This window comes from Aptenodytes forsteri, unplaced genomic scaffold (genome assembly GCF_000699145.1).
Source record: "Aptenodytes forsteri isolate BGI_AS27 unplaced genomic scaffold, ASM69914v1 Scaffold184, whole genome shotgun sequence".
In the NCBI taxonomy this organism is placed as follows: Eukaryota; Metazoa; Chordata; class Aves; order Sphenisciformes; family Spheniscidae; genus Aptenodytes; species Aptenodytes forsteri.
Window position 1 is genome coordinate 2,620,840 of NW_008796078.1, and position 20,899 is coordinate 2,641,738.

General features: G+C 35.8%; 1 protein-coding gene across 1 annotated transcript in view; it reads left to right on the plus strand.

Moving 5' to 3' along the window:
• Positions 1-256: 256 nt before the first annotated feature.
• Positions 257-20,899, plus strand: part of FBXO36 (F-box protein 36) — a 31,738-nt gene continuing 11,095 nt past the window's right edge. The window contains exons 1-2 of the mRNA XM_009286722.2: positions 257-286; positions 20,166-20,274. Of these exons, the coding sequence (XP_009284997.1) occupies positions 257-286; positions 20,166-20,274 (139 nt within the window). The remainder of the gene's footprint in view (positions 287-20,165; positions 20,275-20,899) is intronic.

Consider the following 20,899-nt stretch of genomic DNA (forward strand, 5'->3'; position numbering starts at 1 on the left):
CCCTCACCTCATGGTCGCCGCTTCTTCCTCCGCCCGGCAAGGAAGGCAGCTGGGGCCTGCCCCCGGCTCCTGAGGCGGCAGCGGCTTTAGTGAGGGCCCGTCCTTAGGGAAGGGCTGGTGAGGAACGGAGGGGCTCGCAGGGGAAGGGCGGGGGTCGCCTATTAACGCCGCTAGGCAGCGACCCGGGAGGCGCTACCAGTTAAGTGCTGCTGGTTTGGCCTCCTGAGGGCTGGGAACGCCTTGCCGCAGCCTTGGGATGCGGTGTCGGCAAGTAGCTGGGGAGCAGGTAAGGGTTTGCTACCAAAAAGGGTTATTTCCTAGCACAGGTGAAAGTGTGCCTGGACGAGGAGCCTCTGCATGTGGGAGATTCATTCTACTTAGAGTATCCCAAGCCTGTGGGAAGGAGCTCTGGGTGAGGACCAGAGGAAGGGAGGGGAAAAAAGATCCTTCGAAACGGCGAGTTAGTAGCCTTGAGAAAAAGTACACACATCGGTGATTTTGTAACCTTAAAGCAAACTTAAGTCTACTCTCAGCAATGCCTCACAAATAAATGAGATACTAACATTTAAAGTAAATAAATAACAGATCCTTAAGTAACATCACAGTATTCCTACTAACGAAAGACAAGTTTAGCCGCAGTCTCACAGTAACTAGACTTAAGGTGGGGGGAAACAATAGCCTAACATCTCATTCCAGGAAAATAAAATTAAACTGCCCATCTGGGAATGGGAAGACTGTGTATATTTTCCATGTGGTACCTGAAGATGTTTAGGTGTCCTGCCTTATGGCTGTGTATGTAACTGGTTTTCCAATCAGGGAAATAAGCAATGATAAATATCCTGGAAGATACTTTTTTGAACTTTTTCTGAAAAATGCTGCAAAATGTTCTAGATGAGCATTTTTCAGAACAATCTAATAGTAATCATCGATGAGGAATATTTGACAGTAAATGAATGAGATTTCACAAATCTGATTATGAGTTTGTAAGGTTATGAAATAAAAATGCAAGTCTTCTATAATTTTTGTTTCATTTTGACCTATTTTTGACTGGGTTGACTTTGTATGTATAAGAGATGAACATAGATGCTTGTCTCAGGCTGGACATACTGATTTAGAAGTTGTGAAGTTTCAAAAATTTTTCTGAGAAAGTTTTTAAAATGTCTCACTGGAACAAAAAAACAGCGTATTTTGAAACTAGGAGGAAGTTTTTGTTTTGTTTTCCCAAAGTAAACCAAAATAGTGAACATATTTTCCTCCAGGGATGAGGGAATTGTCAGGTTTGTAATTGAGAAATTAGAGGGAGGGGGAGGTGACAGACTGAAGTTCAGCTGCAATTCCAAATGATCTGTGTTCTGTATATTATATGCTCCTTCTTTTGGTCTCTCTGGTGCCAAGATTTTCTTTTTAAATCACCAGTGCCTTTAGCAGTTTCAGAAGGGGTTTTGGTTTCGTTCTCCTCAGAAAAATTTTTTAAGGCAGAACTAACAAGGCAACCTTAGGGAGCTTTGAGTTCCACCAAAATTGAGAGTAATTACAGTGCTGCACAATAGCTGGGAAACACGTGCTTTTCTGTAGCTGAAGTCTTGTAATGGGCCTGTGCCATTGACCTCATGGGAATCGTATCAGTGCTGAGCTTGTTCATGGAATATGTAATCGAGTGTTATGGGTTTTTTACCATTCATTTTTGCACTCAGATAATAAAAATAAGATGTTCCTTATTATTATTATCTTCAGTTTTTTGGTTCTCATATCGGTTTCCTGTCAAACACTTCAGATATCTATTTTTGGTTTTGTTTTCAGCTGCCCAAATATATCCTTAAAACAAACCGAAGTCAGTTAACGTAAACTGTGCAAAAGCTTTGTAACTGTCAGTGGAAGTAAGTTAAAATTATTCTGTAAATGTTTTTTGTACAGAAGCATTACCAGGAAGTTAGTGTCATTGAAAAAGAACTGGTTTGGATTATTTGAAAAACTTCATTTTGATTTTATGACAGTAAGATCATTTGAGTATGGTATGATGCAGTGAACATATGTATTTGAATATATCACTATATCCTCTGAAGCTGGCGTATCTGATTCCAGCAAAACTTCCTAATTCAATCACATATGAATTCACTGTTGCTGAAAACAACTAACTTCACATAAGTAATCTCTGCAGTTTTAACTGCTATACACATGAAACTTCTGGATGCTAGCTAGTTTCTGCAGGCTGTGGAGTCTCCTGAGAAGAGATCTGTGTGAAAAATAGTAATTGAAGGTATATGCATCACTGATGTGCCAGGTTACGTACCATGTAAAATATATTTAGCCATACTGTGTTAGCATCTAGGAGGCCTAGTTGTTAGTTCACACTCCCAGTATGCTATTTTGCAGTCTCCTAATAAATAGTCATTGCCTGAGAGACCTTGCAGTCTAAGCTTCCAACCCTGCACATAGTTACATGAATGCTGAAATTTGCTACTTTGAATAGTCCCATTCTTTGAAGTCAGTGGTTTCAAAACAGTCCATTGTTTTTCTTTAAAAACAAAAATGGAGCTTGTGGCTGCATGGTGGATTTGTATGAAGGCTCCCATATTTCTGTGAGTGTTGCTGTACTTTGGATGGTCTACTTGGGCTTTACATGAGCAGTAAATTCAACTCCTTCAGGATGAAGTTATTAATTTACTGAGCACGTCTTATACAGCTCCAGAGTGTGTGTGGTCATGGCCAGGATTTCCAGGTATCAGCTAACTATCGAGTCAAACTGTCATAGAACCAGAAATCCTGTACAAATACAGAAGGTCTTAAGAATGTGGTAGGGCAAAAAATTTAGTCGGACAAGGAGGCCATATCTGGGAGGAAAAGCAAGTCCACGGCAGCAGGCTTTGTGTTCAAACAAGCCATGTGAAATGTCTGTGCCTTTGTTTAGCTTTCTCCCTCATTCTAGGGAATTGACATCTTTCTTCCATCATGCAACCTGATATGTTAGGGATGTTCTCCCGAAGGCATTTTTGAAGTCTGCTACTGCCTCAAGATCAGTACAGTAGGCCCAAACTGTTGTATATTGTATAACTAAAAATAAATTAACTGGAATTGCTGTAAATTAAAAGAAAGGACGTCTCTGAGAGCAGAGTTAAGCATACACCAAGAAGTTTGCTGAAGCTAAGTATAGGACAATAGTCAAATAAAGAGGACCAGACAGACAAAAAGAGTACCTAGGGTGTGATACCACAGGGGCACACATCCTCAGCTGTAAGCATGTGAATTATTTTATTACTGCAAAAATAAATTTGAAAACATTTATTTATTACTTTCAATATTGTCAACTGTAATAATAGCAAGGTGTACTTCAGCATGCTTGTTTGTGTTTAACTCAAATCTAGAGAAACTAGGACACCTGGAAAAAGGAAAGCAAGGCCTGCTGCAGGCAAACAAGATAGTGGAAGCAGACAAAAGTAGAGGCTACTTTGAACTCTTCTAACCAATCAAATGCAACAGTAGTTGAAAAAAAAAAATAGCTAGAAATACACCTACTTGTCTGTGCGGATGTATTTGTGTCCAAAATGTGACAAGGAGACCCTGATGGTAACTTTCGTTTTGCAGCAAGGGACAGCTTCCATCCCAGATACTAATTCAATTTCAATTACATTTGAAAATTAGAGCCATTAATCAGGACTTTATAAACAAAGGTATTGACTACCCAGTAGTGAGCATGCACTTCCATTGAGAAGTTAGGAAGGGAAGATTACCAACTAGTTTCTGCATAAGCTACTTCAAGGAGGAAGAATAAGGAGGAGAGCCTTGTAACTCATTGCAAATAGCTCTTCTAAAAGTAGACTGTATAGAGGTACAGATACATAAGTGAGTATTCATGGAATACAGTTCAACCAGTTGGATTGTGTAGAAGGAGAGATTTTTTGAACCATCAGTGAAAAGAATTTTTTTTCAAGTAGCTATTTTAAGGCTGCAATCATAACTTTACAAATGCAGGGAAAATATCCCACATATTTCCCGTGTGGGCATCTACCAGTCCCACTGCAGAAATACAAGACTGAAAGAGATGACTTCAGGTCATCAAGTCCTAGTCCCTGCTGTTTCATCCAGCCACGTAATAGATCTTCATAGCATAAATGGGACTTGATGGGTTTCAAAGGTAGTGAGGCTTTTTTTGCCTTGCTACTTCACACAGAACAACTGCTCCAGATCACCACTTCTCTGATGGTTAGAAATGCAGTTATACAGACTAATTTACAGCTTATTTTGTGTGTGGTTATCTTTTAGCTTGAATACTGCCCTTTTGTGTAGGTAACAATGTTATATATGTGTGTATACATGTGTGTGTATGTGTATATATCTATAAAATGTTATCTATATTTAATAAATATGCCCTTTTGATAGGGTTTGTTTTGTTTTTTCAGTCTCCGCTTGTGAAACAGACTTTCTACTTCCTGGTCACTTTACTGTCTTTTTGCTGCATTTCTTCCCATTAGAACTTTTGTTCTTAATAATAATAAGTCTTACGAGTGCCATGTGCAAAGGCATTGTTACTTCCTTGTGTCTTCTGGAAAATTCTATGTGATTTAAATTTTAGGATTGTATTTAACTTTCTCTACCAAAATCACATTAGTGACTCTTGATCATCCTTTGATCGTTATTATTCCAATGCCTTTCTCCTCTGTAAACTTTCAATTTATAACCTTCTGGTTTATGGCAGAAATTATTTCTAAATCAATGACTTTGCCATTTGTACTTTTCAATTTCTTTTCTCTCTCCCCCCCCCCCGGATTGCTTTGAGTTGTTATGGAGGAGAAGTTGGTGTACTTGTCAGGATAAACATACTAAATAGAAAAACATGCTTGGCCATAAAATGTGTACTAGGAATCCTGCTAGAATTCATGGGAACAGTGCATAGTTTTTGTTTCATGTGAGTGCATGTAATATTACATAGAATGGGAATCTTTTTTGTCTCAAAACTGACATCAAGGATGACAACTTGTTTAACATATGCCTTTCCATCTACCTTTCACTGTACATGTTTTTCAATCACTCTTGAAATGCCAAATTAATATTTGATATGCCAGTTATAATTTGGCAAGGTTTGTCACAAACAACAATAGACAATATGTGTTTGTATGAAGCAAGTAATAAATTGTATGACTTCCAACATTAAACATAAGATGACTTGAGATAGCCACACAAATAACCTTTCAAAATAAAATTTCTTATCAATTGTCTAGCAGATGATAAGGACAGGTTTTGAAAAGTACAAGAAAGGAATCCATATGGTGGGGTAGTGTCGAAAAGGTCGGTCGCTCATTTTGGTCAAACAAGGAATATAGACACACCCACCCACACCCCCCAAAAAAAAGGCTGGTGCTTAATCTGCTTATAGGACAGGCTGATAACCAGAAAGATGAGGCTGGTAACAAAAGAAACGTAATGGGGAAAATGATCCACTCAACGTGTAATTAATACTAGCATCTGTCACCATTTAATGAATGCTGCACTAATCAGAGGATTTTGTCATGTTAGTGAAATGTTTAGCTACTTACCCATAAAAGGCAGGCATCATATGTATGCAAAACTAATGTCGTTCTGTGCAATATTCCATATATGATCTACTCATATAACAGTCAGGATAACTGAATTTTATCAAATATATAACTGCAGAATTGTATGTTTGGTCAGCGATCAGCAACTAGATTCTCTAACAAATATATACAGGACATTTAGATGAGCAAATAGTGTAAGTAACTAGGCAAACAGTTCTGATGACTGTTCTTTATCCATCATTGCTCCTATTGTTCAGTGTTCACTTCTACATCTTCAATCAGTTTCTGATTAAATCAATATATTCTGAGCACAGCAGATTATTTTGGGTACCAAGAACTACAATATTTTCTTAAAAGATCCTGTAATTAATTGTTTTCATTTTAAAAATAAAGTTGTTTTCTGGCTTTTTTTAGTTGTAAGTAAAAATTCTGAACCTACAGCACTTAAATCTTGCATTGTCAATAAAACTTCAATTTTAGGAGACAGTAGTAAGTGATTTTTTTACTAGTTGTGGGCTGGTTGTTTTTCAGTTGTGAGTACCTTCAGGCTCTATTGAAACCTGCAAATCCAAGTTCCTCCATTTTGAAAAATGGTACTATAAAGTTAACTAAGTGTTGCCTTCGTATCCTGGGCTTGTTTTTAAGTCTTAATGATGACACTTGATATATAACCTATTTGATTGACAGAAGATGCTGTTTGAAGTGCTTAAGCCAGATGGATTGGGGGGGGGGGGGGATTCACAGATGTATTTTTAGTATTAAAGGGGCTGAAATTAATTTCATGTTATACGAAACAATTTTTTGCAAGATAAATCTCATTTTAAGTAAAGATCTGTGGGAGATGAACCTTTTTCAAAGTCATGCTATTTTATTTGCATTTGAAACCTGAAGGATGCCATAGCAGTGATTGCCTAGCTGGACCAATTCTATTCAAGTCTCTTCTTTGACATTTCAAACGGAGAATTTGAGTTCTTAACAAACCAAAAGAGCGCTCTAAAGGGAGTTTAAAAAGACAATAGTTTTGTTATGAGCTATTTGCATAGAGGACTTTAATTGCATAAAACTAGCAACTTTTTGTTGTTGTTTTCTTAAATTAAAATAATTTCAAGCATAGTTTGATGACTTCAGGAGAAGGAAGCCATTTTGTTCCAGCTCAGGAAATGCTCTGGTTTGCTGAAAAAGTGTATTTCTGAAATAACTGAACACTTTCATGGTAATGGTATCACACAGTATTAAGCAATAATTATCAGGAGAATGTTTGTTAAGCCTAAAATACATAGGGAAATCTCCTTTGCTTTTTTGCTGTCTCTAATTCAGATATCTAAGTAAACAGTAGAGCTGCTTGGAAAATGGCAAGTTTCTCTGGGGAAATAATGCTGTATTGAAAAAACATGAATATTGTTGTTGGGTATTTCTGTCCAAAGCTAAAATACGTTGGTTTAACGATGTTGTGATGTTGTGCTATAGTTTGGATGTCTGATAGTATCTCTCGCTTCTTCCATAATGCACCACCTCTGGATGTATGGAGTTGCTAGATCTTATCCATAAGGTTTTGGGGAAGACTTGGGAATTCTCTGGTCATGCTGCAATATTGAAGACGTAATCCAGCACAAAAATCCAACTGACATAGGAAAACTTGGACTTTTAACAGCTGAAATGCAATTTGTGATGTGTTGCAGTAGCAACGTTGGCATTTCAGGGCTTTCCTTATTGGTGGATCAAGGTTTCTCTGCAGAAGGCATCACATACAGCAATATAAGTGGTGGCTTTTTCCTTCCCAAAAGACTCAATTCTCTTGGTTTTTGGGTTGTTGTTTTGGGTTTTTTTCTCTGAACATTACTAAATGCTTAACCCTGTGAAACATTCATTTATGAATTTGACATTAGAGATATAACTGATACTGATTCCTTAAGTAGTTATTACTTGTGAAGCTCAGTTGTTTGTGAGCCTACGATAATTTAGTACTGTCATGTGGGCTTATAAAATTCCTTTTTCAATAGTGGTTGAGCTCTTATTTGAAGATGCATTGGAATATTGTCATATCAATTTCAATTAAGGCATGTTAAAGATAATACAGTAATTTTAGTTAATTCTCTGTTACTATTATTTGCTATTAATCTGGTTTTCTGTATCACTGGTAGCCTAGAGATGAATTTTTTCTTTTGTCTAGGCTGGTTTTTGTCCACTTGTAACTAGTCTTTACTATACAGACAGCAGTATCACACTGAATTGCAATGTTTAAGCTCCCATTTTATTTTAAGTTTTATGCATGGCTTTAATATTTGTGGCTTTCTTCAAAGGTATCATGCTCAATCTAGTTCTACCTGCCAAGAATGATTTTCAGGTCATGAGGGTGTAATAGTTTCTCAAGGTAAGCAATCACCACTGTCTTCTGCTTAATTAAGTAAATGTTTCCTACTCTACCTGATTGTCTGTTGTTTACATGTTCATTATTGTCAATGCTTGTGCTTCCCAAGACAGATTGAGTTATATTCTTCACTTGCCTTACTTTAGGTAGTACAGCCTTTATCCCTGTTGCTCTCTGTCTTGGGAAACCTCAGGAGTAATTCTATTTTTGTGTTACCAAAGGTAAGTTTGTGTTCCTGTCTATTGTCTTGTTTCCCTTCTTCCTGCTTCAAGTTAGGAAAATAATTATTTCTTCTTTTTTGTTGCCTTTATTAAACAAGACCAATTTTCCTTATTTCATTTTCCACTTACACAGCAGCATTCGTCACGAAGAACCATCAGATACATTTACTTGACTAGGTGTACCATAGATTTATACTTTGTTCCTTTATCAAAAATCAATTAAATGCACTCAGTAATGTGTTCAAGGGAAGGAAGAAGGAAAGAAGAGTAGAAGGCAAAGCAAGAAAAAGATCAGGATTTTTATCTCAAGGTGTGCCAGGCTGTGAAAGGTCTTATCTAAAGATGCACCAGTGTAATTTAAAATTTGTTTTTCAACAAACTTGCTAAAGCTGGTGTAAACTGCTGTATGGTTGCTTATTGTAAAGATTTACTTGATTTTGATTTGGTATAAACTAAATCAATTTGTGTTAAACTGAAATAAGCCTAAATTAAACCAAAGTAAAAGTGCCTGCAGCTTTTGGATGGACTTCACTAAATTAGATTAAAATTGTGCACTGGGTGCAACCAGTGTAAATGTCATTTGTTGGATGAAACCTGAATTAGACAAATTATCTGGAGAAGTGTAGTAACTAGAAGAAAGAATGCTAGTGCACAGTAAAATGATCAAAATCATTCATCAAAAAAGGCAAAATTATATTGTAGAAGCAGAAGCCTAGGAGAGTGTCTGAAGCTAGAGTTCTAAATAACATAATAGCATGATAGTGAACGATAGAGTGGAAAGGAATGAGAACAGATTGGGAATGCAGGCAAGAGAAGCTGTGTGGTTGGAAAGCATCAAAAGAGCAAGCAGATACTTGTGACAAAAAATGCAATGTACGTTTTTAATATACAGGAAAGCATCAAAAGAGCAAGCAGACACTTGTGACAAAAAAATGCAATGTACGTTTTTAATATACATGCATATCAAATTATCATGACAGCTGATAATGAAAGGATAGATTTCAGCATTCACTAAGTTGGTGCTAGAGCCGAATCCTTCCTATGCAGTTTACAATGAGACTGAAAACTACAGGTAACATGTTAAGTTTAATGTAAAACAAGTAATTAAAATTGGACTGGACAAAACTAGTGTTTGAAGAAACAGAAAGAAAAAAAAAACTTTTCAGAGAGCATGCTATCTGTAGTACTGAGTTGATAATTGATAGAGAAAAAGGGCATACTTGTCACCACAGCTTTTTCTGAAAACTGGAGACACGGGTAGGAATCAAGTATATCAGAATGCCTGCACAATGTGATGGATTCTTTAGTGTTGCTGTCATTTGATCAGGTGGAATTAAAGCTGTAAATAGACAGCAAGGGAACTTTGAAAAACACATTGAGAGTATTAGTCTGTTCTTAAAAAGTGTGATGAGATTTTAGAGGCCGGCGCAATAGATGTTTCTCAAAATTTAGAGTAAGAGTTGTCAGGGCTGAAAGCGAGCTGACCACATAAGAACATAGGAAAACAGTTTGCAGCAGGTATTAGATTAGACTGGTTGCAGATATATACAAATCAGGATGATAAGAAGTATCCAAGAAGAGAGCAGTGGTATGATTGAACTAAGACTTCATCTGTAATAAAAAGGATTGCGGGATACATGTACATACCCTGCTAAAGAAGATGCAGATTCCCTAGAAAAGGACTTTCCATTGTAACACTGCTGTGCTTTGGGACTTTTATACACATAGCAGGGAGTCTGACTGTTCTGTTGTTTGGTTTTTTCCTCCAGTGAAGAAAGAAAAAAAAAAAAAAAAGACGACATTTAAAGCATAGACTAGACCTGAAATTGTAACAAGGAGACCTTGAAACTGAAGTAAGGAGGATGAAACTGAAAGAAATGGTTTCAAATGAAACCTGTCAGTGTCTTACCCATCTAGAAAGCAATGTTATGTCTTGCACTTAGCTAGCATCCTTTGTTCTGTTAAATAGTGGAATAATCTCTTTGTGGCGGTCTTATCTAGGTCTGCCTGTTTAATCATGTTAATAAATGGCAAGTATCATGCTCATAATTGAAGACTCTGATCCTCAAGAGTCATTTTTTATTCCCTCTGATAGTGCCGCTTTCCCCTCAGCACATACCCCCCTCCCTTCTGCATTGTCTCTCACTCTTCTGCTCTTGTATTGTTTCCTCTGATCTGTGTGCACAAGTCTGTATAAAGGTAGAAGTTAGCCTCCAAAGCACCTGTGCTATAAGCGTCTGTGATAAAGATCTTCAGCTTTTTTTTTTTTGCTTGTTTTCTTGCCTTGTTGTTTGTATTTTTTTTTCCCCCCCTGCAAACTCTGGGAAAACTAATGAGGAAAGATACTAATATAGGAATAAACCAGGTATGTAACTGAGAGGAAGGGAAGAGACCATGTCAAGGCAGCAGATTTCTTGCTCAAATGTAACTACTGCATTCCCCAAAGGAAAAGACAATTTTTTTTTCTAACCTTTTTATTCCATCTTCCTTCTGTGTTTTACTAATATGTTTTTCAGATACTTTAAGTGGAAGCCTTTGGTAGTCATGCACACACACGCACGCAGAGCTAATCCCTTAGCTGAAGTGGGTTGATGTTTCTGAGTATGAGTGAAGTGGGGGAAAAATGAACAGCTTCGTAGTTGCTACATATGAAATTTTGGAATTGTGACATTTCTTTTCTCTTGTTCTCCATGCACTTGAAATATTTGTTAATAGCAACTCACGAAACAGTTTGCATTGACACCAGGAAGTCATCTTCTTTCCATATGCCATTGTCTTTACAGTTGTAGTCTACTGCAGTCCCTGTTTTATTTTTGTTTGCTAACTAAATTGTTTTATCTTTTCTTGCTATTAATAGTAATTTTTTTTTTCCTCCAAAACCAAAGCAGACATAGGGGAGGGAAGTATGTGGGCTTGCATGATTACTATTGTGATCCTGAGAAGAATCTGTACAAACTTTCAGGTACGCACTATTGTCCAAAATTTCAACCTGATGGTCTAAGAGAACTTTTTTTTTCTTGTAGAACAGTTTCTTTAGCACAGCATATTAGGTTTTGCACTTGAATTTCTTTGGTATATCTGAACTGGACATCCCATAGAAAGATTGAAAAATGGACTATGTCTAATAAATGCCAGAGACACCTGATTTTTTTTTTTCTGTTCTTATGAGTGCACATGAGAAGGCAACTACTATCCTGTACAGATGTGATCCTATCAGTGTAGGCAAAATAGTAATTTGTATAACTTCCTGTACTATAGCAAATGCAAACACAGAATTTTGTAGCAATTGTCAAATGAAGCACGGGTGTTGTAAGCCCTACTCTAAATTTGGAAAAAAGGTAACAATTTGCCAGAAGAGCGAAAAGCATCCAATTTCACAGACATAACAGGCAGCAGCTAGTACCTATTTGATTTCATATTGTGCATGCCTGAAATGTGGAATGGCATCAGTGTATGGGTTTAGTTTAATTTCAGTTTGGTGAACTCTTGCACTGTTGCATCCAGATGTTCATTTTTTTGTTCTTACTCCTAGAAAGTTTTCCTTCAAAGAATTCTGGGAACCCTAAATAAATGAAAGCTTCATTAACCGCAACCTGTTGATAGTCTGTTTTACCTTCTTATCCAATGGAGCAGGTCAAAACCTGCCAGTAATTTTGAGGTACACAAGTATTATTCCCAACGCGCATGCATGCGCACGCACACACACCCCCCCTTGGAACCACTGTAGTTCATTCTGCTAGCCTGCATTTGCTCGTGAACACTGTTCACATTCTTGCATATTAACCAAATCAACTCTCAAAATAATCTCCTTTGGCCAATCATAGCAAAGTAACAGCTTTAATTGCAAATGTTCAAAATCAAGCAGAAAAATAAAAGCTTTATTTAATTAAAAAAAAAAAAAAGAAAAAAGTCAAAGAAATCATAACAATCAACTCTGGTTTATTCTGTAATCATACAGAGAGAGGGAAGTAAAAACTTCAAATCACATAACCCTTCCTGAATCCATCTTTCTCCAAGACCGTAGGAAATGTGCTATAAATTGTAATCGTTATGAAATAGTTTGTAGAGTTTGTAATTAAGACGTCTGGATGTTTGTTAAAGAAAACAGTTGCAATGGAAGTAGCACAGTTGGTTTGTTAATGTTGTGCAAACTATAAAGGCTAGAGAGGCATTATTACTTTCTAGATCTTTCTAAAGAAACAGGCAGGTCTGCAGTTTGTACGTGTGTTGTACCTTAACAGCATTATGTGACTATTCCTCACTGCCTTGAGATTTACTCTAAAAGTAATTTAAGTAGGTCTTAAATTTTAAGTGCATTATAAATGTACTAATTTTAACTCAAATGCATTCTATGTACTTCAATAAACTGAAGAGTTTTATTACATTTGAATTTCAGTATATCAAGAAGAAGAAATAATGTTGAACCCTGAAGATGGTCATTTAATCCAATCAGTCTTCTCTTTAAATTGCTGCTAACTTACAAGAACTACTTTTCTTATGCAAATATTAACATCCATATTTATGTACACTTGTGTTTATTGATCACTAGCTAAAACTTTAGAATACTGATTTTTTGTTTTTTAATAGAAACCTGTTATAAATGGCAGGAGGCATAAATATATACAAGTAACAATACTTAATTAGTCAGCAGACAGGTGGGACATTGTCCCTGAGTAGCCAGTCAGAAAGTGAAAGAATATTTAAGAAGTGACTGTATAGCAGCAATAAAAGCTTGCCTGCTCACTAGCCTAGCACAGTTGGAGACTTGCTTTAATTGGTGAACATATTAAGTCTTTCTATTGATGTAGTGTAATTAGAAGGGAGAGCGGTCTTGCTGGTTAGGTTGTTTAACTTATTGTTTAACTGTATCCCCTTCAGTTACAGCTATTTTCACAGCAATATCCATTGGGAAAAGCAGAGTTAAATATTGCTGTATTGATTTACTCTTCTTAATAGTGTCCTTCTACCTGTCTCATACAGTATTGTTTTTTCTCTGAACATCTTACAAGACTTACCAGTATGTCCACTAAAACATAATTCATTTTTTAAACTCTGTAATAGCAGAATGATCAGGTTAAGGAGATGGATCTAAAGCCACAATGTGTTATAAGGAGTCTTCTATTATTCTGTTTTTCATTGGTAAATGAACAAATTATTTAACCAGGTATAAGCGTTAATCACTTTCAGGATAGTACTGGTGAATTTGTATGATGTGGAGCTGATAGTTTAGTGCAAACAGTATTTTTCACTTTATCTGAAGTTTTTAGATAAATATTTCAGTATTCGTTTTGGAGCATTTTGTCTTCTATTAAGCTATTCATGTTTATGATCTTAAAGCCCAGTTATAAAATTAAGCTGTTTTTCTGTTGTTGCTTGGAAGGTAAAGATGGAAGATATCCATCTTCAATAGCAATGAGTGATTATGGCTGCTTTTCAGTTCTGATGTTTATTAGAGCAACCCAAAATCTCCCAAATAAGGCAGACTTAAGAACATATATTAAGAGTTTTGGTTGGGTTTTGTGTTTTGAATCTTGCTCTTACATTGAATAAGGAAGCTGGAAATAACTGTTTTTCCTGATGGACAGTGAATTCCTTGCAAATTCTTCTTTTTACACTCTAGGTCAAGCTAAACACTGTGAGGTAATGATGGTGTACAGTAGGCCATCCATACCCATCCTTTGCTGGCTCTTCTCCCTATTCTTATATTTACAAAGGACTGAAATAGCCAGCTAAGCGTTTACCTTATAGCCATATATATTATAGAAGCATGGTTGGGCAAAAGTTTGGATTTTCAGGTAAGTGTCCTCAGGTGATCATACTTGCCAAAAAGCTCCATACAACATGATAGCAAGGCTCTGAAAAATCAAGTAATAGGCCACAAAAGAGAAACTAGAGTGTTCACAGATTGAGATGCTGATGGGATTTCATAAAACCAGCAAAAGATGCCTCTCTGATTGCAGGGCTTAGGTCCTGCTACAAAAAAAACCTTACTGCAAGCAATGGATATGAAAGAGCTGCTTAATTTTTGCAAGATTTTTGTGTAGCCATAATTAACTAACTTAAACATGAGAGTGACTGCCATTTTCTTTTGTGTAGAGACAGTGAGGAAATTATTAGGAAAAAAGTTGCTATGTAACTGCGCCAAGATTATGGTATGAATATTTGGTAATATTTGTTAAATGTTATCTCTGTAACTATCGATTTCTTTAACTGTTTCACAACATCTTGTGAGATATCTGTATGTTGCTTGTTATGCTGTATGAAGGCACAGTGGGAATATTTATTTAAACAAAGGATGTCTTTTCGTTGCCAAGAATCTAACTGGTTTTGGAGGCAGGAGGAAAAAAGGAGACTTAACAGATTCTTCAGTTCCACAAGATCTGCATTCTTGCTTTTAAGTTAATCACAATATGCCATTAGTAGCCTTACATGAAACAGTTGCCCATGTGTGTTACCATTCTTCAACAGCTTATCCCACAGGGATCAAAATAGCATTTGCTTTAGCTGCATCAGTGTCAGTGCATAAGGATAGCCTCACTCTAGCTCTTTATAAAGTTATTTAACATTTTATTTTAGTTCTTTTGCAAATACCTGTGCATTGTTGGTGCTACTTGGCTCCATAGTTTAGATATTAATACATGGTTGCCTCTTCTTGGTGAAAAGTGAGTAAAATTTTAAGGTACCTATTTTGCATTTTTTAAAGTGACCTAGAAGCCTAAGCTTCATTCACTTGTAAAATGAGCATAGCTCTGTCTAAGCCTAAAGATTTCTCTTGTCCTATTCAAATTTTCCGTTATTATTTATGCAGTCAAAGCTGTAGTGTGGATGTAGCTGCAACTGCGTGAAAAACTTTACAGTCCTATAGTATCAGCTTCTCAATTAGATGTGGCTATGTTAGCATAAGAGTAGAAAAAGCTATGACAGGAGGAGCGCTTTTTCATAAGTAAAATTGCATCTACACTAACAGGGACTGGAAAGATGAAGGAAGCAGGTAAGCTGGTAGTTTTCACTGTGCTAATTAATTTCAGAATTTAAAAAAATTATGTAGCTAGTGAAGGCATTTGACTTCATGGCTTGGAAATTGCGCTTAGGTTTACAAACTCTTAGGCAACAGATTAGCTGATACTGGTTTCAAACGATCAATTAACTGAAAGATATTTAGGTATACAGATCATAGCTTTAGAAAAATCTATCTTATAGTTATCTCCTTGAAGATGTTTCAGTAATGCTGATATTTATTCCACTTTTATTTTGTAAAGATTTATGTGAGGGTGAAATGGGTGATTTCTGTACTGAGGTGCATGAAAATGAAATGCTTTAAAAAAAAATAGATTTTTTTGAAAAAGTAGCAAAAATGCAAAAATATTCTGCAAGATAAAATGAGGGACAGAAGCATTTGAATATTCTAATTTTGAAATCAAATAGTAAGGCAACATAAATTTTTATAGTATCCTCCAATCCACAAAACCCAGCCAAAAGCAGAGATTTTTTTTTTTTTTTTTTTTTTTTTTTTTTTTTTTTTTTTTTTTTAAATCTGTGGAAAAGTAATAGAATATGGGATAAAACAGTCTGGGAGAAGGGATTTAGCAGAGGTAAAGTCACTAAGACTAACTGAGAATGTGACTGCTTTTTTCAGTAGAAGACACAATGGCTCCTTCACTGCACAGGGGAATGAGAGCTTGGACTGCAGTGACAAATCCAAGGCCAAAAAGAAAGACTGGGGATTTAGGCCATTCACCTGGGACAGAGGAAATACTTGAATCTAGATCTCCTAAATCTCAGCAAGCACTGTTTTCTAGATTCTGGGGTCACCTTCCGCCTCCAATGAATGTTTAACTATTGAAGTAGAACAACTTAAGAGAAAAATAGGGAAAATTAATCTCCAAATAGCCTGTAATGTGAGAAATTCTATTTTGAGTTACTAGTTTTAAGCAAAGCAGAAAGCTGAGTCTGGAGAAGTTTGAAGTCCTAAAAATGTATATTGGAGAAAGAAACAGTTTCTCATATGCGCCTTTATAACAGGGCTTCACAATTCACACCGTCTTTCTTCAGCTTTCCCCAGAGGTTTTTCATTACACAGTATGAGTCTGTTATGTGAGACTTGTCTCTGGTTCTATAACTTCTGAAATAGATTAAATTAAGGGAAGGTTGAGCCCAGCATCCTTAAAAGATGGCTCACCATATGACAAACTTCAACTATTATTTTCTTCATACAATGTAAATAGTACTGTGCTTCTGGTAATCTACAGTCCAGATTAATTTTGACAATAGACACTTCCTAAATAATTTATTTGTTGCTAATTTTCACTTAAATATTTTAGTTGTTTTATTTGTTTAGAAAATTGCTATGACTTTTTATCTGAAGCCTCGGCTGGTTGCTGCTGTTTAGATTTGATTCTGCTCGTCCTTTCCTCTTCTCTCTTTTTTTCATGAAGAAATGCCAGTGGAGTAAGCAATGTGGTAGTGAATTGCTTTAACACTTGCACCTCCAAATAACATCGAGAATGAAATGTGTCCATGGTAACCACAATGCTCTTATAATACTTTCCATTCTTCATCTTTTTAATCTATGCAAAAAGTATAGGTATTACAAAATCTATGCAATAGTTTCCTATGAAATAACCATGTGCTAACAGCTAACAAATTACCAAGGTAACTGTGGTTTGTCCTGGGTATTTGTACATAAGGAAGTTTTAAAATGGAATAGTGCTCTTGACAGTTTGTTCCACTGTAAATCAAAGAATAATGTTTAGAAAATACACAGTGGCATTTAATATAATTACTTGAATATTTTACTTTTCCTGTGCCTCTGCGTGTTGGCCTGATCTTCCCATTCTGGCAGATTGCAGTGTTGCAGTGTGCTTCCTAGTATAACGATTAAGAGGAGGAGAGATTATTGAAATATGCATTTCTGTGATTTTTTTTAAGTTTTGGCATGTTTCAGTTAGTATTAAAATGCTTTGGAATTTATAATTGTACAACAATACTACAAGAAAGTAAATTTTGATAACTTTGTTAAAACATCTACTGTAATTGCTTTGAAAATAGGACAGAGGTATTTCGTTTGTAGAGTATTGACTTAGTGTTCCGTTTGAGGGTTGGTTGGATTGTATAAAGATAAAATCTTATTCAAGAGTCTATACACACATATGCACATTCTAGTGTTCTTGTACACCTGTGTATACATAAACTTATATTACAGATAAATACACTCATACCCACAAAATACTAAACAAAAAAATATATGGAATACTTACTGTGAAAAGTTCGTCTTGCTTACACCAGTGCAGAATTTAGGTGAGCATCTGCTATCTGTATACACTTAATTTTTAATTACTTTAATTACTGTATATCCCAGACTGAAAAGTATTTTTATTAATGTTTTATAACAGTTCACAACACATTGTAATCTGTTGTACAACATAGTTCTGCTTTTTTAAGAATTAGACTCCTAAATTTGTGTGTACTTAAATCTATAAGGTCATACAGAAAATTAATCTGAAGAATGTTGTTAGGTATTAAAGTTCAAAAGTTGAAAAGCAACAGTCATAGTTAATAATTTTTGGTAAGTGGTTTTGGGGGCAGGTGGCTATTTTCTTTTTCAGTTACACGTGGCATTTCCGTGCCAAGAAATGTTGGGTTTTGCTGGTTTTTTTTAAGAAATGTCACTTCCAACAGTAACATGAAAAGGCTGAGAGAAAGCATATTAACCAGGTTTCTTTTCTCCTTTAACAATGATTTTTTTCCCTCTAATATACTGTATTCTTGCATACCATTTTGAAGGGTACGCAAGCTGAGGAACGTGTAGAAAGATGTCTTTTCTTTCTCCATTTGCATATCAGTTTTGTTCTGACCTTATGCTCACCTCATGTTTTCCACAAATAAGGATGGAAGTAGCCTTACATGCTGATTCCGCCTACATTGCTAGAGATAAAAAGAGCTTTTGGAAGTACAGTATAGTACAGCATTCACTGTCCTATTATCCCCGTGTTGGGCTACAAACATACTAGTTCTAAAGCCTTCCCAGGTAGTAAGATCATCAGCGAAACAGAACGACAAGTGGTTTATAATCTCTTTTGCATTGAATCCTCATATTACCACTAGTATATTAAGTGGTGTTATTTTAGCGACGCAGTGGTCTATACTGTGCATGTACATTACAGAAATATTAACTCTGCTATTATAAGATGTTTCAGTGGTGTAATTTATCTTTCATATATTAAATTCTAGAATGCAGATTGGATGAATGGGGTTTTTTCCCTTCAAAGAGGCAACTGTTTCACTGCAAAGGAATAAAGATTGTGTCATTGTAAAATAGGATGAATTTATGCAACTGAGTAGGATGTTTTTTCTTTTATTCACATAATAAGGAAAATTTTACAGAGTACTGCGGATATGTCTGAGTGTTAATTGAAGCTATTATGTATGTATGCTATCAGAAATACGATTTAGTATTTCCGATACCCCCATAATGATATACAACTAAAATAAACATCAAAATGATAAATTTTAGCTGGCTATATTTGACATTCAAATGTAGATGTTAAGTCTTTATTCAAACTTATTTACTGTTACTGTATATGAGAGATCAACAGGATAGAAGCAAGACTTGAAAAATACAGAAATGATTGGTGTGGGCCTGCCTTGGCAGATTGTCTGGAATCTGAGCTTTAATTTGAAAATTAATGATGACAGTGAATGCAACTCATTGGGAGTTACAAATACTTAATTCTTCTCAACTTTAAAATCTACATTTTGACACTGAAATACTGGAGAGATCTGAAGTTAAATTTCATGTTGAGAGATGTAAACCACTGTTGTCAGATCTCAGATTTGTAATAGTAAATTTAACTCCGTGTTCTTCAGTCAGTGTATGTGAGTAGTCTTCTGTGGCTTATTGACAGTTAGCTCAAAGCTTGCTTTTAATATTCCTCTTCTACATGCCAGTGGAAAAAATAAGATTCTATGGAGTGTATTTTTTATATACGTGTGTGTGTTTATAAATGTACACCTCACTAATATTCTCATTTGTGAGTTTTATCACTCAGTGTGTCAGGAATCCACCTGTACATATAACAATGTAAAATCCTCACTTTTCTCAATGAAATGGAAGGAAATAAAACAGATTAATATTAGTAAGATTACAAAATTTTTTTTTTTACCCTTCCCTACAGCATCAACTGAATCCTATTTTTGGCTTGGAGTGTGATCTTTGCTAACAACTTGTGTGTAGGAAGAGACATGATTACGACTTCCCTCTCCTGTAGACCCAGCTGTGACAGCAACAAAACAAAAGTCAATATTAAAAGCTGACACACTGTTCAAGCACATATGTAATGTTTTAAGAGAACTCGGGGAAAATTACTGATAGCCAGGGCTACTTGTTCTCCATCATTTCATAGCTACATAATTTACTATTCATATTCATCTTTTCTCTCAGTTGCATGCTTTGTAATGCAGGCTTTCTTTTCTTTTTCTGACTCTGAAAATGTGAGTTGAATGTGTACTTCTGGAGCCCTTTTTCCAGAGTTTTCAGACAGTCTAAGTGCTGAGCTTTGAATTGTCTTACTAGTTTTGATTTTAACAAAGTGTTAAAATGACAGTTTAACTTCTAATACTGCCGCTTTTGAGTGCCTGAGCAGTTGAATGGGTATTTCTACTTAACCACATAATTTAATGCCTGATGAATTGTGTTTCTGCCACTAAATGAAAAACAAAAAAAGGCTGTTTATAGTTTTGCAAGTTGAGATGTCATTAAACGTGTTTTAATTTCTACGAACAATTTGCACGCAGGGGTTGGGAACATTTTCTTTGTATGTAAAAACATTTCACACTTGTCTAGGTGCATTATGGGATGTTTATTGTCCTTTGAAGCATGTTGTATGGCTGCTGGTAATGTAACCGTGTTATCTTACGATAACTTTGTTTTGGGAATGCAGTAATATTTACACAACCAGAGTCCTGAATCTTAGCAATGTATTTATCTCATGGTACTTGATAGTCATTTCTTCTTCCTTTTTTATTTTTCTTCTTCCACAATTGTAGGTAATTTTCAGGTGGTGGAAAATCTCACTTAGGAATGAATTTCGTGAATCAAGACCTGGAGAAATTAAAGAATCCCAGGAGGATTTTTTGGATGATTCATCTCTTCATAGTAAGATGACAATAATAATTACAAATTTGCTGTGGCAAATAATGGAATAATCTAGCAATATTGATCTGTAATAACTTTCATGAAAGATGTGATTGCTTTGACTAACAGGCTATTTTGTATAAATTTATTAATATAAATTAATGTATGAATGCTGGAAAAACAAAAAGACATGACAGTAAATATAGGATAAAACCCAACAACATTGATAGTTTCATTGTAAGACAATGACAGAGGTATTAGCAACAAAAATAGGCCAGAAAGCAATATTTTTATTGCTAATAACTCAGTCCTTATGTTCTGTGCCAGCACATTTGATTTTATGGCCATGTCATGAGCCACCTGGATTCCCAATCTGATTTAACATAAGTAACACCAAGTGCAACAGGTACTTGGGATTAGAATCATAGAACCATTTAGGTTGGAAAAGACCTTTAAGATCATCAAGTCCAACCTTTAACCTAGCACTGCCAAGTCCATCACTAAACCATGTCCCTAAGCACCACATCTACACGTCTTTTAAATACCTCCAGGGATGGGGACTCCACCACTGCCCTGGGCAGCCTGGCCCAGTGCTTGACAACCCTTTCAGTGAAGAAATTTTTCAAAATATCCGATCGAAACCTTC